A 14,268-nucleotide genomic window follows, 5' to 3' on the forward strand; every position below is an offset into this window, starting at 1 on the left:
GAAGCCGCCCGAGTGAGCCTTTGGTCACGGCAGTGTCAGCAAACAGCTCAACTGAAAACGCAGAGAAGAGTTTCCTCGGCACAGGCAAAGGTGCCTGTCCGCAGACGGCTGCCTTCCGAAGCTGCGTTTGCGTGAATCTCCCCTCGTCTGGAGGGGGAGGATGCAGGGCGCCACCCAGGGCCCAGGCCGCCAAGTGGACTCCCCGCCGCGACCGCCGAGTCCTTCGTCCCTGCTAGGAATCGAGAGATTCGCCTGAAGGCTCAGCAGACCCAACACCAGAAGCGTCTGCAGAGCCGCATGAAGGCCCCCGGCCGCCTGGCCCTTTGCCGTCTCTGCTGAGAGGCAGGAGGCCCTGGGAGGAGGCCACTCCGACCTAGGGCTGCGGGAAGGGCCAGCGGGCTGGCCTCTGCCTCTGCAGTGATGTCACAGGGGCCACCTAGCAACGGGGCCCAGGAACACAAGGGCAGCTCCCCGTGGAGGGGGTGGAAGCCATGCGCTCCATCTGAGGGCTGCGTGAGAGCCAGCGTCCTTCTTCTTTCCCGTGGCCCGAAGGCAGGGAGGTTGGAGAAGGACACCACGGCTGCACACAGGAGGCACCAGCTGGGCCCCGGGGCCCCTCCCTCGGCCGTGAGCCCCGGACACCTCAAGGCGGCCAGCGGGATGGCTGAGCTCCAGAGGAGCCGATGTGTGGGCGGCCTGCACCAGAAAGGGGACCCCCCGAGCTGCATCAAGACGCTGTGCAAGGAGCTAGGTAGGGCCGGGGTTAGGGCGGGGCAGACCGCTCTCCCCGGGCCAGCGAGGGCCACACACCCACCCCCCACCCCGGACCCACTGCCCCTGCCTAAGATCCTGAAGGCCAGGGTGGGGCGTGTCGGGCACTGAGGTCTGAGGGGGCAGAGCCAGCCTGGGACTGTGTGGGGACACACCGGGGTCCAGCACGGGAAGGGTCTCAGGTTGATGAGGAGGCCCTGGGGTGAGCCCCAGTCCCGCTGCCAGAGCCAGGGCCCTCGCGGCCAGGGGCAGCAGTGAACCCACGGGGCTGGGGGCCGCCCGTCTGCTCGTCACTAACGTGGCCTTTACGTTGTAAAGTATGCAAACTTACACCTGTGTCAGCCACGTGTCCCACGTTTCTAACCTGCGAGCGGGCCATGGTGTGGCCGAAATGGGGATGGGTGCCCGAAACGCCCTGGTCCTTACGTGGACCTGCCCCTGGAAGGTCAGCTACCCCAGGGCAGCGGGCCCGAGTTGGCGGAGAGACGGGGTGACAGCCAGTCGTCGGCAGGACCCCAGCAGTTGTGGTTCACACCAGCAAGTACCCTTTGCTATGACCGTCGTGTAGGAAGCCTAAGTGACGCTCTTAGGAGGCGAAACACAGTAGGCGGGAAATGCGGTTTGCTTGTTCAAGCCCTAGGAGCGATTTTAAGAGCTCATTGTATAAAAATATTTGTTCTTCTCTCAGCTTAAAAATCCAAAGCTGTGTTATCTCTGGAGGAGGAGGGGAAGGGGGAGCCGGCGGTCACAGCACAGGGGCCGCTGCATTTCCACTACCTCCGACCGATAGAAGTCCGAGCACAGGGCTTCCCTGCTGGCGCAGTGAGAGTCCGCCTGCCGATGCAGGGGACACGGGTTCGTGCCCCGGTCCGGGAAGATCCCACGTGCCGCGGAGCGGCTGGGCCCGTGAGCCATGGCCGCTGAGCCTGCGCGTCCGGAGCCTGTGCTCCGCAACGGGAGGGGCCACAGCAGTGAGAGGCCCGCGTACCGCAAAAAGAAAAAAAAAAAAAAGTCCGATTACAGCCACTCCTTCTCAGGCTCTCAGGAGGGCCGAGCTCCCCAGAGAGGAAACCAACCTATAACCTGCTCAGGAAATATTGCAAGTAGCCACAGTGTGTCCCCAGTAGTGCCGGCCACGGACCTTCCCACCCAGCACCGATGGGTTTGCCGAGGCAGGATGGAGGGCAGGGACGCACCGAGCGCTGCACTGCCAGCCGCCGTGCACACACCCGCCCCAGGCGCCAGGCCCGGTGGGGCTCCCGGACAGCATGGAGGGGATGCGCCGCCCGGAGCCGGAGCCACGCGGAACACAGCTCGCTGTCTACAGGGTAAAATGAGACGAGGTGCGGCCTCCCGAGTGAGGGCGGGGCACCCGCCAGGCCTGGGCGCCCACACTTGGAAGCAAGAGCCAGGAGGCTGGTGCCGCCGGGCCCGCAAGCGCCAAGGTGACGTGGACGCAGGAGGCGGGGCCGAGCGCCTGTGGGACACGCCCCCCAGCCGGGCGGGAGAGGAGTCCGCGCACGGAGGGCCCGCGCGAACCCGCGGATCCACGGCTGAGCTCGCGCCCGGGCCCTGAGCCTTTGCCTGGGACGCCAGACCGCAGCCGCCGGCCTCGCTGCCGCAGAGCCTCCGGGCCAGGCGCCCCAACGACGCCCCCACTGCAGGGGTGCGTCCAGGGCAAGGAGGGGGCTGTTCCCCGGAGGGGCTCCAGGCATCGGCGAACTGGGCCTGCTGAAATCCGCAAGGCGGAGGAGGGGGCGAGGGGCGCCCTGGCCGCGAGGTGGCGTCAGGCCGGTCGTGCAGCGGGTTCCCGCCCGTGTCGGCCCCGCCCCGGCCCGCGCCTGTCCCGCCCTCCGCTCCCACCGGCGCGAACCCCGACTTCCGGGGGCGGCTCGCGGTCCAGACAGTGACCTGTGAGTGTTTGGCGATCACTTAGAGGCCAGCTGAAGAAAGGCAGCAAAGGAAATAGTCTCTTCGCGTGCGGGGGCAGCTTCTGCCCGGCCTGCTACTCCTCCCGGAGCCACGCACGAGCCCAGCCTGGAGCCTTACGGGCTGAGCCCTGCAGGTGCGCCCAGAACCCCGAAGAAAGCAGGGCCTTTCTTAGAAAGCGGACAAAGGGGGAACCCGCGAACACACTGATATTTTTACTTTATGATAACGAGGCACGGGGGGCAGGTGTGTGTTTCTCATTCCACAGCTGCTTTGGAGCAAAGAAAAACCAGGCTCTCTTTTTACTGATTCTTTCCTTCCTGCCAAATACACGTTACAGGAAGGAGCAGGTTTGAAGATCTATCTGGAGCGGCCCTGTGTCTTCTAAAAACGGACACACTTGCACACATACACAGACATGCACAAGCACACACGTGTGCACACACGTAGGGGCTGCTGAAGATTTTCCGGAAGAAGCCCACCGTAGATCCCTGCCAGAAAACCACTGAGCCGAACCATCCGGGCCCTTCCATCTGAGGTCGACGCCGCGCCCTTCCCTCTGAGAGCTGCCAAGTTCTGAAGTAGTCTCTGAAGACCCAGGGTCGCCTCAGCCTTGGCCTTCAGGGCTTTGTCTCTAGGTGGCCAGGGCCAGCCTGGGGGTGGCGGCACAGCCGCAGGTCAGCAGACGTCCCGGAGCCCGTGTGCGAAGAGGATGCATAGCACCTAATTCTCACCCACAGGGAACTCAGACCAGAGACAAGGAAAGTGTGCGGACGACCCGGCCCAGGGCGGGGGCCGAGTGCCGGGGAGAATGGGCGTGACGGAAAGCTCCCTCCAAGGAAGGTTGCTTAACACTGGGCAGGGGGCCCAGGTCCCCATGAAGGATGGCGCTGGAGGACGGCAGGGGTCGGGGGACACGGTCCAGGGGAGGGACAGCGTGCAAGACAGCGAGGACCAGCGAAAAAGCAGGAACAGAAAGCAGGGCACCTGCCGGAGCCGGGCCCTCGCCCCCTCTGTCCGGCAGGTATCCCCGGCCCCGAGGCCTGTGAGCTGAAAGGATCCCGAGTAGCTGATCTGGCCGCCAAATTCTGTAGGAAGTCCTCTGGGATGGCGGCTTGCAGAGGCATCCTGCTGGGTCTCCTGTCAAAAACTTTATTTAAAGCTCAGAGCTCACAGCTCCCGAGGCTCACGCTATCTCGCCGAGGTCACCAAAATGCAGCTTCCCGTAATTGTTTACTGACAACCGCTCCATGCATGAGCCCGGGGCTGGATCCTGTGCCCCTTTCTCCTCACCGGACAAAGACCTTTCCCAGCCAGAGGACTCCCACCGCTGGCAACGCCCCTCAGAGGAGCCAGGAGGAGCGTCCTGGAGGGTGTGGTGTGGTTCAGATCTCACCTCCGGGGCTGGGTCGCCGCCCCCCACCCCCCACCGGCCCTCAGTTCCTGCTGCTTCCAACCCCACCTGCTGCCACCAGGAGGACGCAAGGGGTCCCTGCGCCTGGCACAGTGACAGTAGAGGCAACGCCAAGGCCTCCCGCCACGTGCCACGGAGCGGGCAGAGGCCCTGCGGGGAACCTGTGGGGGGCAGGGGGCCTTCGACACCCTGCACCGGCCTGCAGAGGGCTGATGTGAAGAGTCGGGGCGGGAGGCCTCCTGGGCCGGGGATGCGTGAGAACGCTGGTCAGAATTGGGGCGGCAGCGCCCACACCCCGCAGGTGGCCCGTCAGCATCCTCGCAGGCTGATGACAGACCCGCTGCTTCCTCCTCAGAGCCTGAAGGTCATGGGAAGGACCTCAGAAGCGACACGGAAGATGCCCGCTGGTGAGTGGCCTTGTCCAGCGGAGGCAGCTGTGCAGAGACGTGCGGAGAACACGGCAGGCTGGGGTGGGAGTGGGCGCCAGGGTAAAGACCTGGCGGGGGAGGGGGGTGCTGAGGAAGGCCAGGGCGTCCGGAGAAGACCTCGAGGCTCAGACGGAGGGTCGGGGGCCGGTGACCCAGGGGGCTCGCAGGGCCTCAAGCAGCCCCCCACCGGCAACCCCCCGGCCCAGCATCCTGGGGCCGGCGCCTATCGCTGCAGACCTTCCCCCTCGGATCCCCGGGCATCTCGCCCGAGAGCCTGCCAGGGCTGCCGGCGTCCCTTGTGTTGGGGCAGGTTGGGGTGACGGCTCCTCAGGGAGGTCAGCTCAGCAGCACTGCCGCGTCCTTCTCTGCTCTGCCCACCCCTCTACCCGAGTCTGCCTCGCCCACCGCCCGCCAGCCCCGCCCTGCTGACCCAGGGGCGCCGGTGCCCAGGAGGGAGGAAGGTGTCGTCTCAAAGCCCCGCTTGCTCCCGCTGCAGCCAGGCAAGCCAGGGGAAGCAGCGCCAGGACGCCGCTGGGCAGGTGCGGGGGCGTTGGAAGGAGGCGGAGCCCGAGGCCAGCGGCCAGGAGGAGCCGGACGGCAGGGAGGGCTCAGACAAGCGCGCCCTGGAGGCCAAGGTCAGGCCGTGGTCCTTTCATGTGCACGCGCTGCCGGCCCTGCGCCTTGGAGTCCTGCCTCTGTTTATCCGTTCGGTGTCTTCTTACAGGAAGGGGAGCCAGAGTCCGTACAGCTGGGTGACCTCCTGGAAAAAGAGGCAAGAGCTTTTCACTTTATTAACAGAAGTCAGAGGGGAGGCCTGTCAGGCACAGTCCTGCCGAGGACACGCGGGCTGGGCCAGGCCCCACCTGAGCTGCCTCAGCGCCCAGTCTGTGCTCCTGGCTGGCGCCGGGGCACCTTAACCCCGGCTTGCCAAACAGCACAGCTGCTGAGGGAGCGGGGGTCCCGACAGGGGGTGACCCTCAGCTTGCCCTTGTCAGGGAGCCCCAGCCCCGGCCCGCCGCAGCCCAGGGGCAGCGGTGCTCACAGGACCCTGTCCAAGAGAGGCTTTCCTTCCCCTTCCCCATCCGCGTGCAGGGGTGGAGGGGAGCTGGGCTTGGCCTGCATCCAGGGCCCCTGGGGTCCCCTCCACTCCCCAAAACACTTCTCCCATTGTTGACTAAACTGCTACCACTGGGCCAAGCCAAGGTGCCTGGTCAGAGACCTGGGGGCCGCTGCACCTGAGCCCCCCAGGCCTTCCCAGCTCACTGTGTGTCTCTGCAGCTCGGGCAGCGGGGCAGGGGGTCTGCAGAGGCAGAGCTCGGGCGCTGCCCAGATGAGCAGGCCTGCAGTGGGCCTGGAGGGTCCACCCAGCTCTGGGCATCACCAGCCCTGATTCTCAGGGGGAGAATCAAAAAAGCCGGGGGAGACCCTCTGAGTTCTCAGGGACCTGATGGGAAGCGAGCAGGGAGGGTTGGGGGGCCACATCCCTCCTCTCCCTGTGCCCGAGGGCACCTTAGCAACCACAGTGTCAGCAGGTCCCACCACACACTGCCGGTGTCTGGTGGGCTCAGTGTAACGCCCAGACCCTGGCCACCACTGGCCCAGAGCCCACGCTCCCTCCCAGGAATCTGTGTGCCTTCCTGGCTCCCCCAAGCCCACCAGCCACGCCTCTTTGGTTTCCATCCACAGAAGCCATCTGTGTTTGTGGAGGTTGATCTGGGAGACGGATCAGAGGAGGTAAAAAAAACCCAAAGTTCGCAAAGCCAAACCAGCCACCGGGAAACGCCTTGCTTGGAGCCATGCGGCGTTCCCAGGAGCTTGCCCCGTCACCATCACCACAAGCACGGGTGTGCTGGAGGCTGAGGCAGAGATGGGGCCCAGGGTTTGGAGACTGGCCAGGGGACCAGAGAGCACCTCGCTTCTTTCTCATTTTCCCTCACGCCAACCCACACACATTCCTGCACCTCCATAGATTCCAGGGCCTGGGTCAACCCTCGAGGTACCCAGGGGCCCTGAGAACCTCTTGTGAGATTGTGCTGGGGTGGTGAAAGGGCACAAGCTGAGGAGCTGGGAGACCCAGCCTCCACAGCTCTCCAGTGAATGCTCAAACAAGTCACCATACCTCTCCATGCCTCAGTTTTCTCATCTGCAAAATGGGGATCTTAGTAGCACCCACAGTCCAGCGTTTTGTGACACCCTCAGAACACTGCCTGGTACCCAGGAAGTCCCAGCATTAGATATCATCTTCACCACCTACACCACCACCACCATCATCACTATCTTCATCACCATCAGCGTCATCAAAACTACCACCCCAATCATCATCTTCATCGCCATCAGCATCACTATCCCCATAATCTTCATCACTATCCCCATCGCCTACACCACCACGGTCATCATCACCATCATCACCGCCATCATCACATCTTCACCATCATCACATCACCACCATCATCATCATCATCATCACCATCACCACCATCATCATCACCATCACCATCATCACCACCATCATCACATCTTCACCATTATCGTCACCACCATCATCACCATCACCATCGTCACCACCATCACCATCACCATCATCGTCACCACCATCATCACATCTTCACCATCATCACCATCATCACCACCATCATCACCACCATCATCACCATCATCATCACGTCTTCACCATCATCACCACCACTGTCACCACCTACACCACCATCACCATCATCATCACCATTATCACCATCACCATTGTCACATCATCATCACCATTATCACCATTTTCTGTAAAAGGAAGTGGGTAACCCCATGGCCTGATTGGGCCTTTCCAACACAAATATTCTCCATTTCTCTGCTATAGTGAGCAGCCATCTCTTTGGAAGTTTTTTGAAATTCTCTCCTGGCAAATGTAAGCCCCTACCCGGGGGTTGCTTTTTTCCAGATCGCACCTTCTATATCTGCCCTCAGAACATGCTGTACGATGAAGAGAGCTGGTTATTGACCGCCTCCACACACAAGGCTACCGCGGGGCACCACAGGCTTCAAGGACTCATGAAGAATCAGTCAGGGGCAGAGCTGGGACTTAGGGTCCAGGTCTTCTGACCTACAGTCCAGGGGTCATGGTAGCTCACATCCAGGCACAGTTCCTTGGTCAGGGTCCCCTAGTTAGAAATTCCCACTTGACGGTGCCCTGTCTCGTGGGAGGATGCTCAGTGCAGTCTCCACGCCCCACCTCGTCCTTGGGCAGGTTCAGCAGGTCCGGCCCTGGTCCCTGTCATGACCCCCTCGCCTGTCCCCTCAACTACTCCCACCACATCCCACAGGTGATCACATGTGCCATGAAAGAAGAGAAGCAGCCCCAGATGGACATGGGGGATTTGTCAGAGGACGAGTGAGTGAGGGGTTCACACTGGGGAAGGTGGGAGGCTTTTCCTCCATCAGGGTTTCTGGTGGGCAGAGCGAGCCCCGGGCTTTCGATTCCTCCTGGGCACACGCAGAGACCCAGGCGTTTACTGCAGCTGGGGGGGTGAGGCAGGATCCCCGTGAGTCCCACCTCACCCCTAGCTAGACCCCTCTCCCCACCCTGTCAGCCAACAAAAGGGCCAGAGTAGGAGGGAGGGAAAGGTGGGAAGAAGAAGAGGGGGTGAGAGTGGGAGGGTCTCCTCTCTGTGCAGCTCCGAGGTTGCAGCCCTTGGTCCTGCAGGCAGTGGGGGGACCCGTCACACGTGGCTGCTGGCTCAGCAGGGCAGAGGGACCTGGGGGCGGGGGCGGGAGACGTTTGTCCTGACCGCCTCCACCCTGTGGGCAGAGATTGTGAGGCTGCGAGCGCCTGGGAGCAGGTGAGACACTCGCCCAGGGCAGTGGCTCTGTGGTATTTTAAACAATACAGAGAAACACAAAGGAGAAAACAGCAATTTGTCCCCTTTCCAGCAGAGTCGGAATTAACAACCACGTCAGTGTCGTGGCTAATTTTCTTGCACGGTTTTTAAAAGAAAAATTTCTCTATTTACTTTGTAAAACCGATACGCGGTCATTTAAAATAAATGAAAATGTGAGATAGCCCAACACAGAGGAAAACTTTTAAATCTGCGAGTGCCACCTCGGAAACAGTGGGGACTTCATGGGAGCACGTGGCCCCAAAGGAAGATCTGGACCGCGGGAGAACAGGGCCTTCGGGCCATTGTGGGTTGCCAGCTGTGAACGTTTATAGCATTACAGCCCTTTGCTTACTTGGCAGTCGCTGTTACTGCCTTTCCCCAGGTTGTATGTTTTGGGGGAGAGCGTTCCTGTTAGGAAGTGTCACCCCACGTCTCTCCTGATCTCTGCTCACACAGCCGGCCGTGTGGCTTTCACCAAGATGTCAGGACTGGCTGGCACGCCCCCAAATCTATGCTTGGGGAATTCCCTGGTGGTCCAGCGGTTAGGTATCCGCGCTTTCACTGCCAAGGGCTCAGGTTCAATACCTGGTTGGGGAACTAAGATCCCGCAAGGTGCGTGGCATGGCCCAAAATAAAAATTTTTTTAAATTTAAAATTAAGAAAAAAATTAAACCAAATCTATGCTTGACATGGGAAGGTCTTTCCTAAGCAGACGTCTGTTTTTCTCATCAATTCTGGATAGATGTGGTGATGGATTCAGACACACCGGACACAGCCTGGCAGCTCCTTTTCTGCCCCAGGCCAGGCGGGCCCAGGCCCACCCTCTCGGCCTCTTGGTCCGGCTCCCCACCCCCCGTGCTCAGTTGCCCCAGAGAACCTGCAGACGGGCCGTGCCCAGGAGCCAAGCCTCAGCTGCTGGAGGCTGCTTGGCCAGCAGGACAGGGTCTGCTCCACAGGGGCCTGGCCTGGACATTTGCTGGGCAGGGCCACCTGTCTGCCCTGCTCACCTGCAGCCTCAGTTTCCCTCAGAGCTAAGCCGCCTCTATCCAGCCAGCCCCCTAGGGCACCCAGGCACTAGCAGCCCGTTAGCCGCCCGCTGGGGGGCTTTGGCACTGAGCCGTGGAGGTCCCTGCGAAGGGAAGGGGGCCACCTCGTCCCAGAGCCTCGGTTGCAAGCAGAACCCCCAGAGCCCACGCACAGGGACAGGCACGGGCTGCGACGCTCGGGAAACGCTGGGCTGGGCATCGTCCACCTGCAACGCCTCTTCGGAGCCGGGCAGGGGAGGGAGGGCAGCTCGGCTCTGCTGACCTTCAAGGTCTGCTGTGCTCAAGGGGTCCCTCCTGGGCTGGAGACACAGGGGTGGCGGTGGGAGGGCAAAGCCCGGCTCTGCACCGGCCGGGAGCCCCGCTGGCCTTGGGAGGATGGGACAGGGGCAGTTCTCTCACCCGCCCACCCCGCCCCACTCTGTCTCCAGGATCGAGACCAGCTGGGTGTGCTGCATCCCATACTCCACCAGGAAGAAGGTGGAGGAGAGCTCATAGCAGCCGGAGAAGGTAGTTCACACTCAGAGATGGGCCGGGGCCGAAGCGGGTGCCTGGAGGGGCAGGAAGTAGAAAGGGGGCGGGGACCAGGCCGCCTCCTGGGTCCCACCCTAGCCCTGCCCCCTCTGGCCAGGGGTCTAACCGAGGTCTCCACTTGTCTCCTAGGGTCGGCCAGGCCGGGAGGGGCGAGGGACGAAGCCAGCGGCCCTGAGAGACGCCACGCAGACCTGGTGCCGTTACCACCCCACGTGTGACGTCCCTACCACCGCGAAGTGATGACGCCACCTTTAAAAAGGACTCAGTAAAGCGCGAATGGAAGACGTTGTCCCTCTCCAGGGGCCCTGTCCCTTCTTTCCACACACCCTGTCCTGTGAAATGTAAGTTAGGGGGGAGATGCAGCTCAGGGATGGACGGCACGGGTGGCCGCCCCTCCCAGGTCAGGGGTCGCGCAGCCCCGCACTCAGCCCCAACGAGGGCTGCCACCAGGGCACGGTGGGACCCCAGGCATTGGTCCCCAAGCACCGGGGGCAGGCGTCCTTGCAGCTGGAACTGGGAGCCTCGAGGGCCACGTGGAGGAGATGAAGCCGCAGGGAGGTGCTGCTTGTGGGAGCGGGGAGGGGCGTCAGGGGTCGGGGAGCCGCACCAGGGAGACCCGACGGGCTTCGAGGCTCCTCTGTTCAACCAGCTGAGGCTCTGCAGCCTGTCCCAGGCCATTCCTGTGGTTCAGCCCAAGACTAAGGACGCGGTGGCCCCCAGGCCCCCAGCAGCAGGCACAGCCTCCTGAGCAAGTGCTCCCTGTCCCTGCCCGCTGGGTGGCAGCTCCTGGCTCCGGCACCAGCCCCCGAGTAAGGCAGAGAGGAGCTTCCGGAGAGTCCGCGGAGGAGGCTGTCTGGGCTGCAGTCATTTTACCGGTCCCTCTGCTCCCGGGGCTCAGCCACAGCAGGCCAGGAGGGGGACCGGCCCCCGGCCAGCCCTCGCCCTGGTCTGTCCGTGTCCACCTCTGGCCGCCGCGGACAGCTGGCCTCGTTCAGAGCCACGTGCCGCCTGTCCGGCCATGGAGGGGCCCCGGGGGGGCAGGGCGGCCTCACACGTGTGCACAACCCGGCTGGCTTGGCGGTGACCTTTCACCTCCCGTGTCGGCTGGGGTGCCTGCGGGGAGCCGGTCCGGCCAGCGCCATGGGAACCTGCAGGGCCGGCCGCAGGCGTGGAGGTGGCGGCTCCTGTCTCCTGCCCGCGGGCCAGGCTCCAGCCCGGCGGGTGGACGCGGCCCTGGGGGCCTCCGCTCTGGCGCCCCCAGGCCCACCGAGGCCCATAGAGCAGGCGCTACCCATGGAGCCCAACCACAGCCCTGCGTCGCCCACCTCTGCATCCTGCCAGGGAGCACGCCAGTCCCAGGGGTGACGAGGGCGTGACACGGGCCTTGCGGATTTAGAAAGAGCCGACGACCTGGAGGGAAGCTGTAGGATCTAGGGCAGTAGGAACCATTAGCTCGCCGTTGGCAACTCAATGCGCTCATGTCAGACCAGGAGGGAAGCCGGAGCCTCCAGCCTGAGCCGCCCTGGTGGCCGTCGGAGCTGCTTCTGCCCATCGCGCTGCTTGGAGCTCGGCAGGGGGCCAGCCTGGCCTTTGTGGTGTTTACATTTAGGGAGGGTTGCCCCCAGCCTCCCCCTGCTCGGAGGCCCCGGTCCTCAGGGTCCCCCGACTCAGCCTGCAGGGGCGCCTATGCAAGCTCCCCAGAGGCTGGGCCCCCTGTCGCCTGACCCGGCTTCCTCCTCCGTCCCCGCTGGCCCCCCAGCTACTCAGACACCAGTGAATGAGAGGCTGCAGGGCCCCCCCCCCAACCCGGGGCAGGGACAGCCCCGACACCTCTGGTGGACGCCAGCCGCACGCTGGCGCCCGTCCTGCCTGGGCCCCGGAGCACCACGCCAGTGCCTCCTGCTTGCCTCTCCCATTAGTATTCTCCCCTGAATCACATATGCGTTTTCACTGTGGGAAACGTGGGAACCAGCAAAAAGCATCTAGCCTGTCATCTCGTCAGATTACCTCCAGATTATCGCTGTTAGAATTTCCATCTATCTCTCGAGTGTTTCCTCTCTCTTGATGTATGTAGAGCGAGCTATATGTGGAGATGGGTAAATAAAGCTTTTTACAAAATTGGCGTCACACTGCACCAGTTGTTTTTTTCTAACAGGTTTTCCTTATGTCATAAGCCCTTTCCCCAATATCACCGTAAATGTTTGCTGAAAGCCTACCACGTGCCAGGCACCGTTCCAAGTGCCGGGGACATGGCGACTGTTGAACGAATCCTGGCCTCGCGGAGCCTCCATTCCCAGGGGGAAACGAGAGTGGGCGTCCGGTGCGTCTTGCTTCATCTGCACGCAGCCCCACAAAAATGCGCTCCATCGGGCTTCCCTGGTGTCGCAGTGGTTGGGAGTCCACCTGCCGATGAAGGGGACAAGGGTTCGTGCCCCGGTCTCGGAGGATCCCACATGCCGCGGAGGCTGGGCCCGTGAGCCATGGCCGCTGAGCCTGCGCGTCCGGAGCCTGTGCTCCGCAACAGGAGAGGCCACAACGGTGAGAGGCCCGCGTACCGCAAAAAAAGGCAAAAAAAAAAAAAATTAGCTCCATCATCTGAAAAGTGATGCTCCAGGGCCACACCTCCCAGGGCACGGGGCACACCTGCTAAAGAGCACGCAGAGTAATGTGAAACGTGGATGGCGGGCTGGACCAGGAAGGGGCTCGGGGAGCGTGCGGCGAGCAGCGGTGACCACGTGACACCTCGAGACGTTTGGCGAGTCTCACTTCACTGATTCTACAAGGTGAGGCCCTATTATGGTCCCGATTTGGCAGCAGGAAGGCCGGGTGTTGCGTGTGGAGAAGGGTACATAGCATGGCGCCGCCCACCGGCTGCTACCCTCAGAGGCCGCCATGCCCACGTGCCAACCAGCGTGTGCTGTTGCTGCTGCTGCCGTCGATTCCTGGTCTTTTCCTGCTGCTCCAAGGACTTGGACGTGAAAGAGAGGCGTCCCCGCCCTCCCTGATCCCGCCTAGAACGGCAGCCGCGCTTGCCTCGCACGCCCCCTGGTGGCGGGATGGCGCCCTCACAGCCTCTCTCTGTTTTTCAGTAGGGAAGTCATCCTCCCAGACCTTTCACCAGGAGGCGGCCCATCTGAAGCAGCAGCCAGAATGTGAACGCGGTGGTGGCCGTCTGTTGTCGGGCAGAGTGAGGCCTGACCCAGGCCCCGTGTGCATGGCCACCGCGCCCTCCAGTCCAAGGCGTGTAGCTTACACGCAGCCCGGCGGTCAAGTGTCCTGGCCACTGACCCTCCCTGCACCATGACCTCGCGACCCATGACCCCACGAGCTCTGTAGGATAAACAGACCTGCACCTCTGTCTAGAGTCCTGGGCGCCTCCGAGGGTGGACGACACTTGGCTCATGTGGAAACCCACCCCCCAAATAGATGCTTCCCGTGATGCCCTGACGTACTTCACCCAGCAAAACACAAACACAAAGGTCACTCACACGGCAGCATCCTGAGGCCCCTGTGCCCAGTATCCCTCCAGTGTCCCCATGTCCCCAGGTGCCCCCGTGTCCCCAGGTCCCCATGTCCCCAGGTGCCCTGAGTGTCTCTGGACTCCCTGGTGTCCCTGGTGACATCCGGCATGGAGGGCCCACTTGTAGGAGGATGAACTGAGTAAGGACGGCCTGGCCGCCGGGGGGAGGGGGGAACTTGCTAAGGCCTTTGGAGGTGAGAGGCTCACCAGAGCAACACGCAGAGCTTGTCAGGACCAGCCCGGGCCGTGCAGTGGGAAAGCATCCCCTCCTGTCCCATGAGTTGTCCCTTCCCAGAGTGCAACCTGCCTGAGGACTCTACCAGCTGCCTGGGAGAGGGGCGGGCAGGGGGCAGCCCTGAGGGCAGGAGAGGAGGGGAGCCCTGTCCTGGGCAGGGTTTGGGGGTGGGGGGACTTCAGCATTTACATCAAAGAGACAGTTATGTGCGCTGGGCTGCAGGAAGCCCAGCGAGGTCTGGCTAGACTCCCCTTAGTTCCCCCTCCATCTGCATGGACTTGGGATGCGTTTTCAGAGGAGTGTGCTGCTCACCACGCAGGACGTTTCCTCCGTGGACCCGGCGCGCTGTGACAGTCTGTGGGCAAAGGGCTTTCCGGTCCTGTAAGCATGACTGTGGAGCAGGGTCTTCTGTGTGGAGCAGGTGCTCTGGAGCAGGTGCTCGGGAGCGGGTGCTCGGGAGCGGGTGCTCGGGAGCGGGTGATCGGGAGCGGGTGCTCGGGAGCGGGTGCTCGGGAGCGGGTGTTCGGG

At 62.8% G+C, this 14,268-nt stretch overlaps 1 protein-coding gene across 1 annotated transcript; it reads left to right on the forward strand.

Annotated features, from left to right (window-relative positions):
* The first annotated feature begins 349 nt into the window (after nt 1–349).
* CUNH13orf46 (chromosome unknown C13orf46 homolog) lies at nt 350–12,103 on the forward strand. Its single transcript, XM_027115721.1, has 8 exons — nt 350–861; nt 4,470–4,521; nt 4,861–5,177; nt 5,267–5,314; nt 6,229–6,276; nt 7,854–7,921; nt 9,883–9,961; nt 10,115–12,103. The coding sequence occupies exons 1-7, from the start codon at nt 421–423 to the stop codon at nt 9,947–9,949; spliced, it is 1,041 nt and encodes a 346-aa protein (XP_026971522.1). The 5' UTR covers nt 350–420; the 3' UTR covers nt 9,950–9,961; nt 10,115–12,103.
* Nucleotides 12,104–14,268: the final 2,165 nt, after the last annotated feature.

Source organism: Aethalodelphis obliquidens, unplaced genomic scaffold (assembly GCF_003676395.1).
Source record: "Aethalodelphis obliquidens isolate GAN/ISIS:26980383/991018 unplaced genomic scaffold, ASM367639v1 scaffold15, whole genome shotgun sequence".
Taxonomy (NCBI): Eukaryota; Metazoa; Chordata; class Mammalia; order Artiodactyla; family Delphinidae; genus Aethalodelphis; species Aethalodelphis obliquidens.